The sequence below is a fragment of the Salmo salar genome, chromosome 09 (assembly GCF_965601325.2).
Source record: "Salmo salar chromosome 09, fSalSal1, whole genome shotgun sequence".
Lineage (NCBI taxonomy): Eukaryota > Metazoa > Chordata > Actinopteri > Salmoniformes > Salmonidae > Salmo > Salmo salar.
The window spans coordinates 18102781-18117187 of NC_138299.1; the positions used below are offsets into that span (position 1 = coordinate 18102781).

At 43.8% G+C, this 14407-nt stretch overlaps 1 protein-coding gene across 3 annotated transcripts in view; it reads left to right on the forward strand.

Annotated features, from left to right (window-relative positions):
* ralgapa2 (Ral GTPase activating protein catalytic subunit alpha 2) overlaps positions 1–14407 on the forward strand; it is a 150485-nt gene that overhangs the window by 66218 nt on the left and 69860 nt on the right. For all 3 annotated transcript variants that reach the window (XM_014210399.3, XM_014210401.3, XM_014210400.3), the window contains 2 exons: positions 37–192; positions 13006–13134. In XM_014210399.3, coding sequence (XP_014065874.2) covers positions 37–192; positions 13006–13134 — 285 coding nt within the window. The remainder of the gene's footprint in view (positions 1–36; positions 193–13005; positions 13135–14407) is intronic.

Consider the following 14407-nt stretch of genomic DNA (forward strand, 5'->3'; position numbering starts at 1 on the left):
TTCTCTCCCTCTGTCCTCCTCTCCCTCTTCCCCCAGGCCACCATGCTGCCTGCAGAGTTCAAGGCGGGTAAGCTGCAGGCCTATAAACTCATCTGTGAGATGATGACCAGGAACCAGGATGTGTTGCCCAACAGTGACTTCCTGGTCCATCTCTACCACGTCATGCACAAAGGCTTCACCAGCGTGGACCAGGTAATTTTCTGTTTTATCCTAAGCAGGCTTTATCTAGTCAGTAGGAGGGGGTCATGTGAGACAGGTAAGGCCAAGAGGAAGCCTGACGAAGAGCCACAGTGTTTGACACATTGCCTCTAAAACTCTGAGAGCACCAAAACTGTGCTGTCATTCTCCTGTGTTCATGTGCTTTTCTTGATGTAGATTCCAGTAACTAAGGCCAGAAGAGGGAGCCACGGTCAAACACAAGCGAATGGGACTGCTCTTGCAGCCACCTGCCAATAAACTGTACAGCTGGGATCTGTTGCATTGTCGCTGTACTTCCACTCATAACCACTAGATGGGGCTATCATCAAAGGCATCTGAGCTTTGTTCCATGGTCCTCTCGATAGAGGAGGAAAATGATGAGATGCTCGGTTGCCGGTACATAGCACGTTTGTTGTCATGTCTTGTCATGTGTGGACATATGTCCTGCTGATGATGACATTGTGTATACCTAACCTTTACCGTTCTAACTTAATCTGGACTGGCTGAGGTACATGTGAAGATAGTTGGTGAAGTTATATTATATTGCCCGTAGGTAAGGCTCACCTGGGTTCAGATCAGTGTAGTTAAGTGTCCTCTACTCAGCTCTCAGCTGGATCTCTCTAGACCTCTCTCTCTGTCTCTTCGGGAGAACAGCCAACCGGTGGTGATTGTGATGGCACACTGTTTTGGCATGTTGTCTCCTCTCAATTCAGCATGGTCCTCCTCTAGCTAGCCACTCCCTGCCTAGCTGGCTGGCTGCTCTTCACATTTGGCGGAGGTCCAGTCCGGCCTGCTGAGGGGGGATAAAACAGGAGCCCCCCCCACACGCACACAAAAAACAAAGACAGGCAAGGGAGAGAGAAAGAGATTGATGAGGAGGGGGGGGGGGGGGGGGGGGGGGACTGTGAATAAATTAGTTTGTTTTGTGCGTGTATGCTCTGCCCACGGGTTTATATTGCGCTTTGGCAGAGCGACAAGCTTATTAGAATGTTTTCCATGTCGTTAAATAATGTTTGAGCTCCTGCCGTGTATACGTGGTTAATTAAGGATTGACGTCTGTTGCACTCCGTTGGGGTGACACGTTGGCTGGGGCTGAAGAGGACCAGGAGGAGGGAGACTGTGGAGGAGAGGGGGGTCCTTGGGAACGCGCTGTAGAGAAATGAGGGGGCCGGTGCAGAGGGACAGCGTGGCATTCTCCTTTCCAGCTTTTGTTGTGCCTAAATATAATATGGGGCCCGGGCCGCTAGTGTTGAGCTGGCTGGGCGCTGGAGCGTGCTCAAACTGGCCAGAGAAAGAGTCCTAATGCCACTCAATGGAGGGACAGCCCAGCCGCACGCCTGCTTTACATAAGAACGTGTCTCTTAATCTATCCCCCTCCCTATATCCCAGGGATGTTAAACTCATATTGTTTATTTCCTTGCCGTCACAATTTGCTGAAGATAGTCCTCTATCCGTCGTTTTTGGAAGTGTCGATACTCCCCGTCGTCCCTGACTGTCTAGCTTAATTTGTATGATCATTAGTGAGCTGGCCAAAGTCAAGTCAAGAAACGGTATAATTATAGGTCCATTATCGCTACACACTTTTGATTTGGTTTTAGTCATTTTAAAATATATTGAGTCCCCCCCCCCCCCCCAAACCACCAGATTGGACCCTTCCTGTGTATGTTGTACGTTTGACCCCTGCTCTATCCGCTCTATCCACCCTCCCTACAGTATCCTTCCAAATCTAATGTTCTTCTCTCTTTAGTCTACTCTGTCCCACTCCTACGCTCCCCACATATTTGGCCAAATTTCTTTGTTTTTAACCTCTCTGGGCTAGGTGGGACGTTTGCGTCCCACCCTAGTCAACAGCCAGTGGAATCCCGTGGCGCGATATTCAAATACCTTAGAAATACTATTACTTCAATTTCTCAAACATATGACTATTTTACACCATTTTAAAGACAAGACTCTCGTTAATCTAACCACACTGTCCAATTTCAAAAAGGTTTTACAACGAGAGCAAAACATTAGATTATGTCAGCAGAGTACCCAGCCAGAAATAATCAGACACCCATTTTTCAAGCTAGCATATAATGTCACATAAACCCAAACCACAGCTAAATGCAGCACTAACCTTTGATGATCTTCATCAGATGACACTCCTAGGACATTATGTTATACAATACATGCATGTTTTGTTCAATCAAGTTCATATTTATATCAAAAACCAGCTTTTCACATTAGCATGTGACTAGCATTCCCACCGAACACTTCCGGTGAATTTACTAAATTACTCACGATAAACGTTCACAAAAAACATAACAATTATTTTAAGAATTATAGATACAGAACTCCTTTATGCAATCGCGGTGTCCGATTTTAAAAAAGCTTTTCGGTGAAAGCACATTTTGCAATATTCTGAGTAGATAGCCCGGCCATCACAGGCTAGCTATTTTGACACCCACCAAGTTTGGTACTCACCAAACTCAGATTTACTATAAGAAAAATTGGATTACCTTTGCTGTTCTTCGTCAGAATGCACTCCCAAGACTTCTACTTCATCACCCAATGTTGTTTTGGTTCCAAATAATCCATAGTTATATCCAAATAGCGGCGTTTTGTTTGTGCGTTCAAGACACTATCCGAAGGGTAAAGAAGGGTGACGCGCCCGGCGTGTTTCGTGACAAAAAAATTCAAAATATTCCATTGCCGTACTTCGAAGCATGTCAAACGCTGTTTAAAATCAATTTTTATGCGATTTTTCTCGTAAAAAAGCGATAATATTCCGACCGGGAGTCGTTTTCGTTCAAAGACAGAGAAAGTAAAATGGACTCTTCTCGTGCACGCGCGCATCCGTCTCATTGTTCTCAGATCGACCACTTACCAAATGCGCTACTGTTTTTCAGCCAGAGACTGGAGAGTCATCATTCAACAATCTGGCGCCTTCTGAGAGCCTATGGGAGCCTTAGAAAATGTCACGTTACAGCAGAGATCCTTTGTTTTGGATAGAGATGACAAAGAAGGCCAAGAAATGGTCAGAGAGGGCGCTTCCTGTTTGGAATCTTCTCAGGTTTTGGCCTGCCATATGAGTTCTGTTATACTCACTGACACCATTCAAACAGTTTGAAACTTTAGGCTGTTTTCTATCCAAATCAAATTATATGCATATTCTAGTTACTGGGCAGGAGTAGTAACCAGATTAAGTCGGGTACGTTTTTTTTTATCCGGCCGTGCAAATACTGCCCCCTATCCCCAACAGGTTAATGGGCTGTCTAGTACTTTTTAAAGCACTGCACGTTTGCAAATATAACGTGGCAACGTTTTTCACTGAAAAGGAGGGGCTGTGAAGGAGTGTACACCTCCTGGCTGCCAAGGTCAATGGTATTGTCCAGGCTTTCTCTGTCTCAGTCTACTGAGCCTACAGTGGCATGGCCTTGGACCAATGGTAGTAATCTATGTTCTAAGAGTGCTGTATGTACATTAGCCTAATGTGAAGGGTTGTTTATTTTTGTGCATCAAAATGGGCCTTCTATGAACCATGTGTTTCGTTTGCTGGGTGTGAGCCAGTCAGTAAACATCTCTCTCACACCTGCTCTCCCTATGCAGAACCATAGGTTTTTCTATTCACCTCAACTTATCAGTGAAGAGAAAACAGGGACTGTTTCATCTGTGTAACGGAGGCCTGCGGAGAGGGAGGGCAAATTTGACGGTTGAAAACCTCAGCGGCTTAGTTGATGATTAAACCTTTCAAAAGGACCCCTCCACCTTGACAGATTAACAGGAGGGGTCTATGTATTAGCCTGGACACTTTCTGTGATCAGAACTTAAAGTAATGCTAGGATTTCAGTCTCATACAATAATGACCAGTAAATTGTGAAATGTACTGCTCAAAAAAATAAAGGGAACACTTAAACAACACATCCTAGATCTGAATGAAAGAAATAATCTTATTAAATACTTTTTTCTTTACATAGTTGAATGTGCTGTCAACAAAATCACACAGAAATAATCAATGGAAATCCAATTTATCAACCCATGGAGGTCTGGATTTGGAGTCACACTCAAAATTAAAGTGGAAAACCACACTACAGGCTGATCCAACTTTGATGTAATGTCCTTAAAACAAGTCAAAATGAGGCTCAGTAGTGTGTGTGTGGCCTCCACATGCCTGTATGACCTCTACAATGCCTGGGCATGCTCCTGATGAGGTGGTGGATGGTCTCCTGAGGGATCTCCTCCCAGACCTGGACTAAAGCATCCGCCAACTCCTGGACAGTCTGTGGTGCAACGTGGCGTTGGTGGATGGAGCGAGACATGATGTCCCAGATGTGCTCAATTGGATTCAGGTCTGGGGAACGGGCGGGCCAGTCCATAGCATCAATGCCTTCCTCTTGCAGGAACTACTGACACACTCCAGCCACATGAGGTCTAGCATTGTCTTGCATTAGGAGGAACCCAGGGCCAACCGCACCAGCATATGGTCACACAAGGGGTCTGAGGATCTCATCTCGGTACCTAATGGCAGTCAGGCTACCTCTGGCGAGCACATGGAGGGCTGTGCGGCCCCCCAAAGAAATGCCACCCCACACCATGACTGACCCACCGCCAAACCGGTCATGCTGGAGGATGTTGCAGGCAGCAGAACGTTCTCCACAGCGTCTCCAGACTCTGTCACGTCTGTCACGTGCTCAGTGTGAACCTGCTTTCATCTGTGAAGAGCACAGGGCGCCAGTGGCGAATTTGCCAATCTTGGTGTTCTCTGGCAAATGCCAAACGTCTTGCACGGTGTTGGGCTGTAAGCACAACCCCCACCTGTGGACGTCGGGCCCTCATACCACCCTCATGGAGTCTGTTTTTGACCGTTTGAGCAGACACATGCACATTTGTGGCCTGCTGGAGGTCATTTTGCAGGGCTCTGGCAGTGCTCCTCCTGCTCCTCCTTGCACAAAGGCGGAGGTAGCGGTCCTGCTGCTAGGTTGTTGCCCTCCTACGGCCTCCTCCACGTCTCCTGATGTACTGGCCTGTCTCCTGGTAGCGCCTCCATGCTCTGGACACTACGCTGACAGACACAGCAAACCTTCTTGCCACAGCTCGCATTGATGTGCCATCCTGGATGAGCTGCACTACCTGAGCCACTTGTGTGGGTTGTAGACTCCGTCTCATGCTACCACTAGAGTGAAAGCACCGGCAGCATTCAAAAGTGACCAAAACATCGGCCAGGAAGCATAGGAACTGAGAAGTGGTCTGTGGACCCCACCTGCAGAACCACTCCTTTATTGGGGGTGTCTTGCTAATTGCCCATAATTTCCACCTGTTGTCTATTCCATTTGCACAACAGCATGTGACATTTATTGTCAATCAGTGTTGCTTCCTAAGTGGACAGTTTGATTTCACAGAAGTGTGATTGACTTGGAGTTACATTGTGTTGTTTAAGTGTTCCCTTTATTTTTTTGAGCAGTGTATTTCATTCCATTTGTACAGAGCCTTTAAAAAGTTTTCACACCCCTTGACTTTTTCCCCAAAAAAATTGTTTCACAAAGTGGGATTAAAATTGTGACAGAATTTTGTGTAGATCATTGACAAAAAAAAACTGTCAAAGTGGAAGAAAAATGTGAACATTTGTAAAACATATATAAAAAATAAAACTCTAATACAGTGGTTTCAGAAAGTATTCATACCCTTTGACTTATTCCGCATTTTGTTCTTACAGCCTGAATTGAAAAGTTATGAAAAAATATATATATTATCACCCATCTACACACAATACCCCATAATGACAAAATATACGGTATATATTTTATTTATTGAAAATGAAATTCAGAATTATTTCATTTACATAAGTATTTGCACCCCTGAGTCAATACTTTGTAGAAGCATCTTTGGCAGCAATTACAGCTGTGAGTCTTTCTGAGAGCTTTCCACACCTGGATTCTGCAACATTTTCCCATTTAAAAAAAATATATATATTTTTTATATTCTTCAAGCTCTGTCAAACCATTTTCAGGTCTTGCCATAGATTTTGAAGCAGATTTAAGTACAAACTGTAAGTTCCATTCAGGAACATTCACTATCTTCTTGGTAAGGAACTCCAGTGTAGATTTGGCCTTGTGTTTTAGGTTAGTTTAGGTTACTGCTGAATGAATTTATCTCCCAGTGTCTGTTGGAAAGCAGACTGAACCAGATTTTCCTCTTGGATTTTGCTTGTGCTTAGCTCCATTCCGTTTTTTTTTTTTTTTACCAAACGGCCAGTCCTTAACGACTACAAGCCTATTCATAACATGATGAAGCCACCACTATGCTTGAAAATATGGAGAGTGGTACTCAGTAATATGTTTGGAGCAAATCCAATGCAACACTTTGTATTCAGGACAAAAAGTGAATTGCTTTGCCACATTTTTTGCAGTATTACTTGAGTGCCTTGTTGCAAACAAGATGCATGTTTTATATTTTTATTCTTTACAGGCTTCCTTCTTTTCACTCTGTAATTTAGGTTAGTATCGTGGAGTAACTACACTCAGCAAAAAAAGAAACGTCCCTTTTTCAGGACCCTGTCTTTCAAAGATAATTCATAAAAAATCCAAATAACTTCACAGATCTTCATTGTAAAGGGTTTAAACACTGTTTCCCATGCTTGTTCAATGAACCATAAACAATTAATGAACATGCACCTGTGGAACGGTCGTTAAGACATTAACAGCTTACAGACGGAAGGCAATTAAGGTCACAGTTATGAAAACTTAGGACACTAAAGGAGGCCTTTCTACGGACTGAAAAACACCAAAAGAAAGATGCCCAGGGTCCCTGCTCATCTGTGTGAACGTGCTTTAGGCATGCTGCAAGGAGGCATGAAGACTGCAGATGTGGCCAGGGAAATTATTTGCAAAGTCCGTACTGTGAGACGCCTAAGACAGCGCTACAGGACCAACAGCTGATCGTCCTCGCAGTGGCAGACCACGTGTAACAACACCTGCACAGGATCGGTACATCCGAACATCACACCTGCAGGACACGTACAGGATGGCAACAACAACTGCCTGAGTTACACTAGGAACGCACAATCCCTCCATCAGTGCTCAGACTATCCGCAATAGGCTGAGAGAGGCTGGACTGAGTGCTTGTAGGCCTGTTGTAAGGCTGGTCCTCACCAGACTTCACCGTCGCCTATGGGAACAAACCCACCGTCGCTAGACCAGACAGGATTGGCAAAAAGTGCTCTTCACTGACGAGTCGCGGTTGTGTCTCACCAGGGGTGATGATAGGATTCACGTTTATCGTCGAAGGAATGAGTGTTACACCGAGGCCTGTACTCTGGAGCGGGATCGATTTGGAGGTGGAGGGTCCGTCATGGTCTGGGGCGGTGTGTCACAGCATCATTGGACTGAGCTTGTTGTCATTGCAGGCAATCTCAACGCTGTGCGTTACAGGGAAGACATCCTCCTCCCTCATGTGGTACCCTTCCTGCAGGCTCATCCTGACATGACCCTCCAGCATGACAATGCCACCAGCCATACTGCTCGTTCTGTGTGTGATTTCCTGCAAGACAGGAATGTCATTGTTCTGCCATGGAAAGCGAAGAGCCCGGATCTCAATCCCATTGAGCATGTCGGGGACCTGTTGGATTGGAGGGTGAGGGCTAGGGCCATTCCCCCCAGAATGTCTGGGAACTTGCAGGTGCCTTAGTGGAAGAGGGGAGTAACATCTCACAGCAAGAACTGGCACATCTGGTGCAGTTCATGAGGAGGAGATGCACTGCAGTACTTACAGATTTTTGCCCCCCCCCCCCCTTTGTTCAGGGACACATAATTCCATTTATGTTAGTCACGTGTCTGTTGAATCTTATGTTCATACAAATATTTACACATGTTAAGTTTGCTGAAAATAAACGCAGTTGACAGGGATAGGACGTTTCTTTTTTTGCTGAGTTTACTATGTTGATGATCCATCCTCAGTTTTCTCCTATCGCAGCCATTAAACTCTAACTGTTTTAAAGTCACCATTGGCCTCATGGTGAAATCATGAGGCCTCTCCGGCAACTGAGTTAGGAAGACGCCTGTGTTTTTGTAGTGACTGGGTGTATTGCTACACCATCCAAAGTGTAATTATTAACTTCACCATGCTCAAAGGGATATTCAATGTCTGTTTTTGTTTTTTTACTCATCTACCAATAGGTGCCCGTCTTTGTGAGGCATTGGAAAACCTCCCTGGTCTTTGTAGTTTAACCTGTGTTAGAAATTCACTACTCGACTGAGGAACCTTGGTGTGGGGTACAGAGACGAGGTAGTCATTCAAAAATCATGTTAAAGCTGCAGTTTGTTACTTTTTGGGCCACCTAACCAAATTCACATAGAAATGTGAGGTATAGCCTCCCGAGAGGCACAGTGGTCTAAGGCACTGCATCGCAGTGCTAGCTGTGCCACTAGAGATTCTGGGTTCGAGTCCAGGCTCTGTCGCAGCCGGCCCCGACCGGGAAACCCATTGGGCGGCGCACAATTGGCCCAGCGTCGGGTTAGGGGAGGTTTCAACCGGCAGGGATGACCCATCTCGCACTAGCAACTCCTGTGGCGGGCCGGGCGCAGTGCACATTGACACGGTCGCCAGGTGCACGGTTTCCTCTGACACATTGGTGCGGCTGCCTTCCGGTTTAAGTGGGCATTGTTTCTCGAAGCTGTGCGGCTTGATTGGGTTGTGTTTCAGAGGATGCAGGGCTCTTGACCTTCGCCTCTCCTGAGTCCGTATGGGAGTTGCAGCGATGAGACAAGACTGTAACTACCAATTAGATACCACGAAATTGGGGTGAGAAAGGGGTAAAAGTGACAACATCAACAAAAAATGTGAGGTATAGATCTATCATTGACAGCAAGTCTAGGAAGAGGTAGATCTGTTTGTGCTCTATTTTCATGCTTCCTGTTCTTAAATTTTGTTTTGCACATCAGCTGAAAATACAATATTTTTGGTTATTGGAAAGATATTTCCCAGTAGTTTAGATGTTACAGTGATTCTCTACACTGCTTGCTTGTTTTGTCACAAACTTACATTTGGCAAACTATTTGAATTTTTGCGATTTTTGTTATATGCAAAAAGTGTTGTTATAAGTATTCAACGAAGGGGTTGAATACTTATCGACTCAAGACATTTCAGCGTTAAAGTTTAAATGTTTTATTTAGTCTTCCCTGTGGCTCAGTTGGTAGAGCATGGTGTTTGCAATGCCAGCATGGTGTGTGCAACGCCAGGGTTGTGGGTTCAATTCCCACGGGGGGCCAGTACAATTTTTTTTTTTTTATTAAAATAAAAATGCATGAAATGAAATGTATGCATTCACTACTGTAAAGTCGATCTGGATAAGAGCGTCTGCTAAATGACTAAAATGTAAATGTAATTAATTTGTAAAAACATAATTCCACTTTGGCATTATGAGGTATTGTGTGTAGGCCAGTGACAAAAAAAAATCTAAATGTAATACATTTTTAATTCAGTCTGTAACACAACAAAGTGGAAAAAGTCCAGGGGTGTCAATACTTTCTAAAGGCACTGTAAAGACTGAGGCTCATTTCCTGTGTGCCTTCAACACGGCAGAATGAAAGGGTTTTAAGAAGCCTCCTGTCGGGGTAGTGTTAATGCACCTTTTGTTGAGCAGAGCAGGCCAATCCCACTGCCAACCCTCAGCCCCACCACACAGGACCAATTCCCATCTCTACTACCACACATTCATTTCACAACCAGCTCCCTCTACTTACATGCACAATGGAAATGCTTTGTAGGTTTGTCACTTGCCTTAAAATGCTCATTTCAGGCAATCAGTCGACAGTTTGTTGGCAGCTAATTACCACAGACTGTTCGCACATTACGCCTTTCAGAGGTCAATTACGTCAGAAATGATGGTAAAATGGGCCTCCAAGCCTTAATGCTTCAAACCAATTTTTGTCTTCTGCCCGCGCTGTGTATGTTTTGACTTGTTCCTTATTGCCTGCTTGTTTTTATATTCCTCCTTTGTTCCCCCTGCTCTGTGTTTACAAAGGCTTAATTTGAGGTGATTAATGTAGCGGGTGGGTGAGTTGGTAGGGGCAGTGTGGGGGTGGAGGTGTGCCGGGTGTTTTGTTGAGGTGCACTGGGGTTTAGGACTCGGGGAGACACGGCCACTGTTTGAACGACCTGATTTACACACATTTACAGCTACCCAGAAGGCAGGTGTTCCCGGGCCTGGATTTTGTCTGTGCGCGCACATACTAGAGGTCGACCGACTATGATTTTTCAACGCCGATACCGATTATTGGAGGTCCAAAAAAGCCGATACCGATTTAATCGGTCAATTTATTTTTTTTATAATGCCAATTACAACAATAGTGAATGAACACTTATTTTAACTTAATATAATACATCAATAAAATCAATTTAGCCTCAAATAAATAATGAAACATGTTCAATTTGGTTTAAATAATGCAAAACAAAGTGTTGGAGAAGAAAGTAAAAGTGCAATGTAAGAAAGCTAATGTTTAAGTGCCTTGCTCAGAACATGGGAACATATGAAAGCTAGTGGTTCCTTTTAACATGAGTCTTCAATATTCCCAGGTAAGAAGTTTTAGGTTGTAGTTATTATATTATTATAGGAATTATAGGACTATTTCTCTCTCTACGATTTGTATTTCATATACCTTTGACTTATAGGCACTTTAGTATTGCCAGTGTAACAGTATAGCTTCCGTCCCTCTCCTCGCTCCTACCTGGGCTCGAACCAGGAACACATCGACAGCAGCCACCCTCGAAGCAGCGTTACCCATGTAGAGCAAGGGGAACAACTACCTCAAGTCTCAGAGCGAGTGACGTTTGAAACGCTATTAGCGTGCACCCGGCTAACTAGCTAGCCATTTCACATCGGTTACACCAGCCTAATCTTGGGAGTTGATAGGCTTGAAGGGGTGGGTATAATTTGTGGAACGTTCCAACAGGAATCTGTTCCAAAAAAAGTAAAGTAAAAGGTTGCCAACCAACAACGCATACAAAGTAGCAACGCGTACAAACCTAGCTAACTAGCTGCCGAATAGGCATCAACTCACCACGTAGCTTATTCTTAATGTTTGTCCATAGGCAAACAGACATGTGAGGACAGACATTTTTCGGAATAAACGTGATGAGTGAAAAACGCAATGAAATAGACCACTCCCTACCCCGTATCTTATTCTGCCGCTATACAACTTTGTATGCGTTGTTTTTTGGAAACCTTGTTATTTACGAAGTTTTTGGAATAGATTCCTGTTGGAATGTTCCACAAATTATGCCCACCCAGGTTGAAGTCATAAACAGCGCAATGCTTGAAGCAGAGCGAAGGGCTGTTTGAATGAATGCTTTTACGAGCCTGCTGCTGCCTACCACCGCTCAGTCAGACTGCTCTATCAAATCATAGACTTAATTATAATAAACACACAGAAATACGAGCCTTGGGTCATTAATATGGTCGAATCTGGAAACTATCATCTCGAAAACAAAAGTTTTTTTCTTTCAGTGACATACGGAACCGTTCCGTATTTTATCTAACGGGTGACTAAGTCTAAATATTCCTGTTAGGTACATTGGTGCAACGACAGTACTTTTTTCGCAAATGCGCTTGTTAAATCAACACCCGTTTGTCGAAGTAGGCTGTGATTCAATGAAAATTAACAGGCACCGCATCGATCATATGCAACGCAGGACACGTTAGATAAACTAGTAATATCATCAACCATGTGTAGTTAACTAGTGATTATGTTAAAATTGATCGTTTTTTTATAAGTCTAATGCTAACTAGCAACTTACCTTTGCTTCTTGCTGCCCTCGCGTTACAGGTAGTCAGCCTGTTAGTCCTTGTGGAGTGCAATGTAAGGTAGGTGGTTAGAGCGTTGGACTGGTAACCGAAGGTTGCAAAAACGAATCCCCCCTGAACAAGGCAGTTAACCCCCGTTTCTAGGCTGTCATTGTAAATAATGTGTTCTTAATCTGACTTGCCTAGTTAAATAAAGGTGTAAAAAAATATATATATCGGCAAATACCGATTACCGATTGTTATGAAAACTTGAAATCGTCCCTAATTAATCGGCCATTCCGATTAATCGGTCGACCTCTAGCGCACACACACACACTGGCTTACCAAAGATAAGCGGGCAAACCGGTCTCCCCTTATGTAGGCCTTTTCCATTCTTATCTCATAAAGAATTTCAGTTCACTCCTGACATTTAAGGCAACATGACTGTACTTTGACTAGCCATCAGGGTAATAAGATGGTCGTCGACCATTGTTATTATGGAGCTGTACTATCTGTAGCTGTACTATAGAGAAATCCCTCTTTTTAATGTCAGCATCCATCTGGCACAGAGAGCGCACTGTGTACCTGAACAATACCTTATCCCTGGCTTTAATTACGTGTGTGTGGAAAGTTGCTGGTCTTTTGTTCCACCATTCTCCCTCCTTTGTGCTGTTATCAACCCATCTGCTGCCTCTTTCTCCCATTCCCCTCTCTTTTCCTCCTCCACCTCGTTCCCAATCTCATTTTTTGTTTTGTAAAAGATGGACTGTGAAATTCTGTGCTCTCCCGAGTGCACTGTTGTCATATTTATGCTAATTTGGGAAGGACTACTATGCTATCGTTCCTTTCCAGAGCTCAGTGCCTGTCCATTCCCCACAATACACTCAGAAATACATGCAACCTGCTTAGAAAACAGGTGTGTTTTACTGATCGTTCAACCAATCAATCCATTGACCATAACCGTGTGTGTGTGTGTGTGTGTGTGTGTGTGTGTGTGTGTGTGTGTGTGTGTGTGTGTGTGTGTGTGTGTGTGTGTGTGTGATCCCTCCCAGGACATTCTGAACACGGTGATCCGTTCCTTTTCCCCGCGCTTCTTCTTCCTGGGCCTGCCTGGCTTCACCATGCTGGTGGGAGACGTCATCACCGCTGCAGCACGTGTCCTCAGCAACGACTCCTCCGAGGTACGCAGGTCTACACACACACAATATGCCAAGTCTTACATTGTATTAGTTACAACTGAATTATATCAGTTGGCTAATGTAAATATTATAGTGCAATATTTGATGTAATAACATTTAAGGTCATTCAAACCTCTCTGGGATATGTGGGACGCTACCACCTCGACAACAGCCAGTGAAATTGCAGGGCGCCAAATTCAAAACAACTGAAATCTCATAATTAAAATTCCTCATACATACAAGTATTATACACCATTTTAAAGATACACTTCTTGTTAATCCAGCCACAGTGTCTGATTTCAAAAAGGCTTTACGGTGAAAGCAAACCATACGATTATGTTAGGTCAGCGCCTAGTCACAAAAAAACATACAGCCATTTTCCAGCCAAAGAGAAGTCACAAAAAGCAGAAATAGAGAGAATTAATCACTAACCTTTGATCTTCATTAGATGGCACTCATAGGACTTCATGTTACACAATACATGTATGTTTTTTTTCGATAAAGTTCATATTTATATCCAAAAATCTCAGTTTACATTGGCGCGTTATGTTCAGTAATGTTTTGCCTACAAAACATCCGGTGATTTTGCAGAGAGCCACATCAATTTACAGAAATACTCATGATAAACTTTGATGAAAGATACAAGAGTTATGCATAGGATTATAGATAAACTTCTCCTTAATGGAACCGCTGTGTCAGATTTCAAAAAAGCTTCACGGCGAAAGCACACCTTGCGATAATCTGAGTACAGCGCTCAGCCACCAAAACAAGCCATACAGATACCCGCCATGTTGTGGCGTCAACAAAAGTCAGAAATGGTGTTATAAATATTCACTTACCTTTGATGATCTTCATCAGAATGCACTCCCAGGAATCCCAGTTCCACAATAAATGTTTGTTTTGTTCGATAAAGTTAATCTTTATGTCCAAATACCTCCTTTTTGTTTGCGCGTTCAGTTCACTATTCCGCATGCACTAAGTCCAGACGAAAAGACAAAAAAGTTCCATTACAGTTTGTAGAAACATGTCAAACGATGTATACAATCAAACTTTAGGATGTTTTTATCATAAATCTTCAATAATTTTCCAACCGGACAATTCCTTTGTCTTTAGAAATGAAAAGGAACGCAGCTCGCTCTCACGGCCGCGTGGTGACTTAGCTCATGGCATTCTGCCAGACCCCTGATTCCAACAGCTCTTATTCTCTCCCCCTTCACAGTAGAAGCATGTAACAACGTTCTAAAGAGTATTGACATCTGTCTTCCCTGTGGCTCAG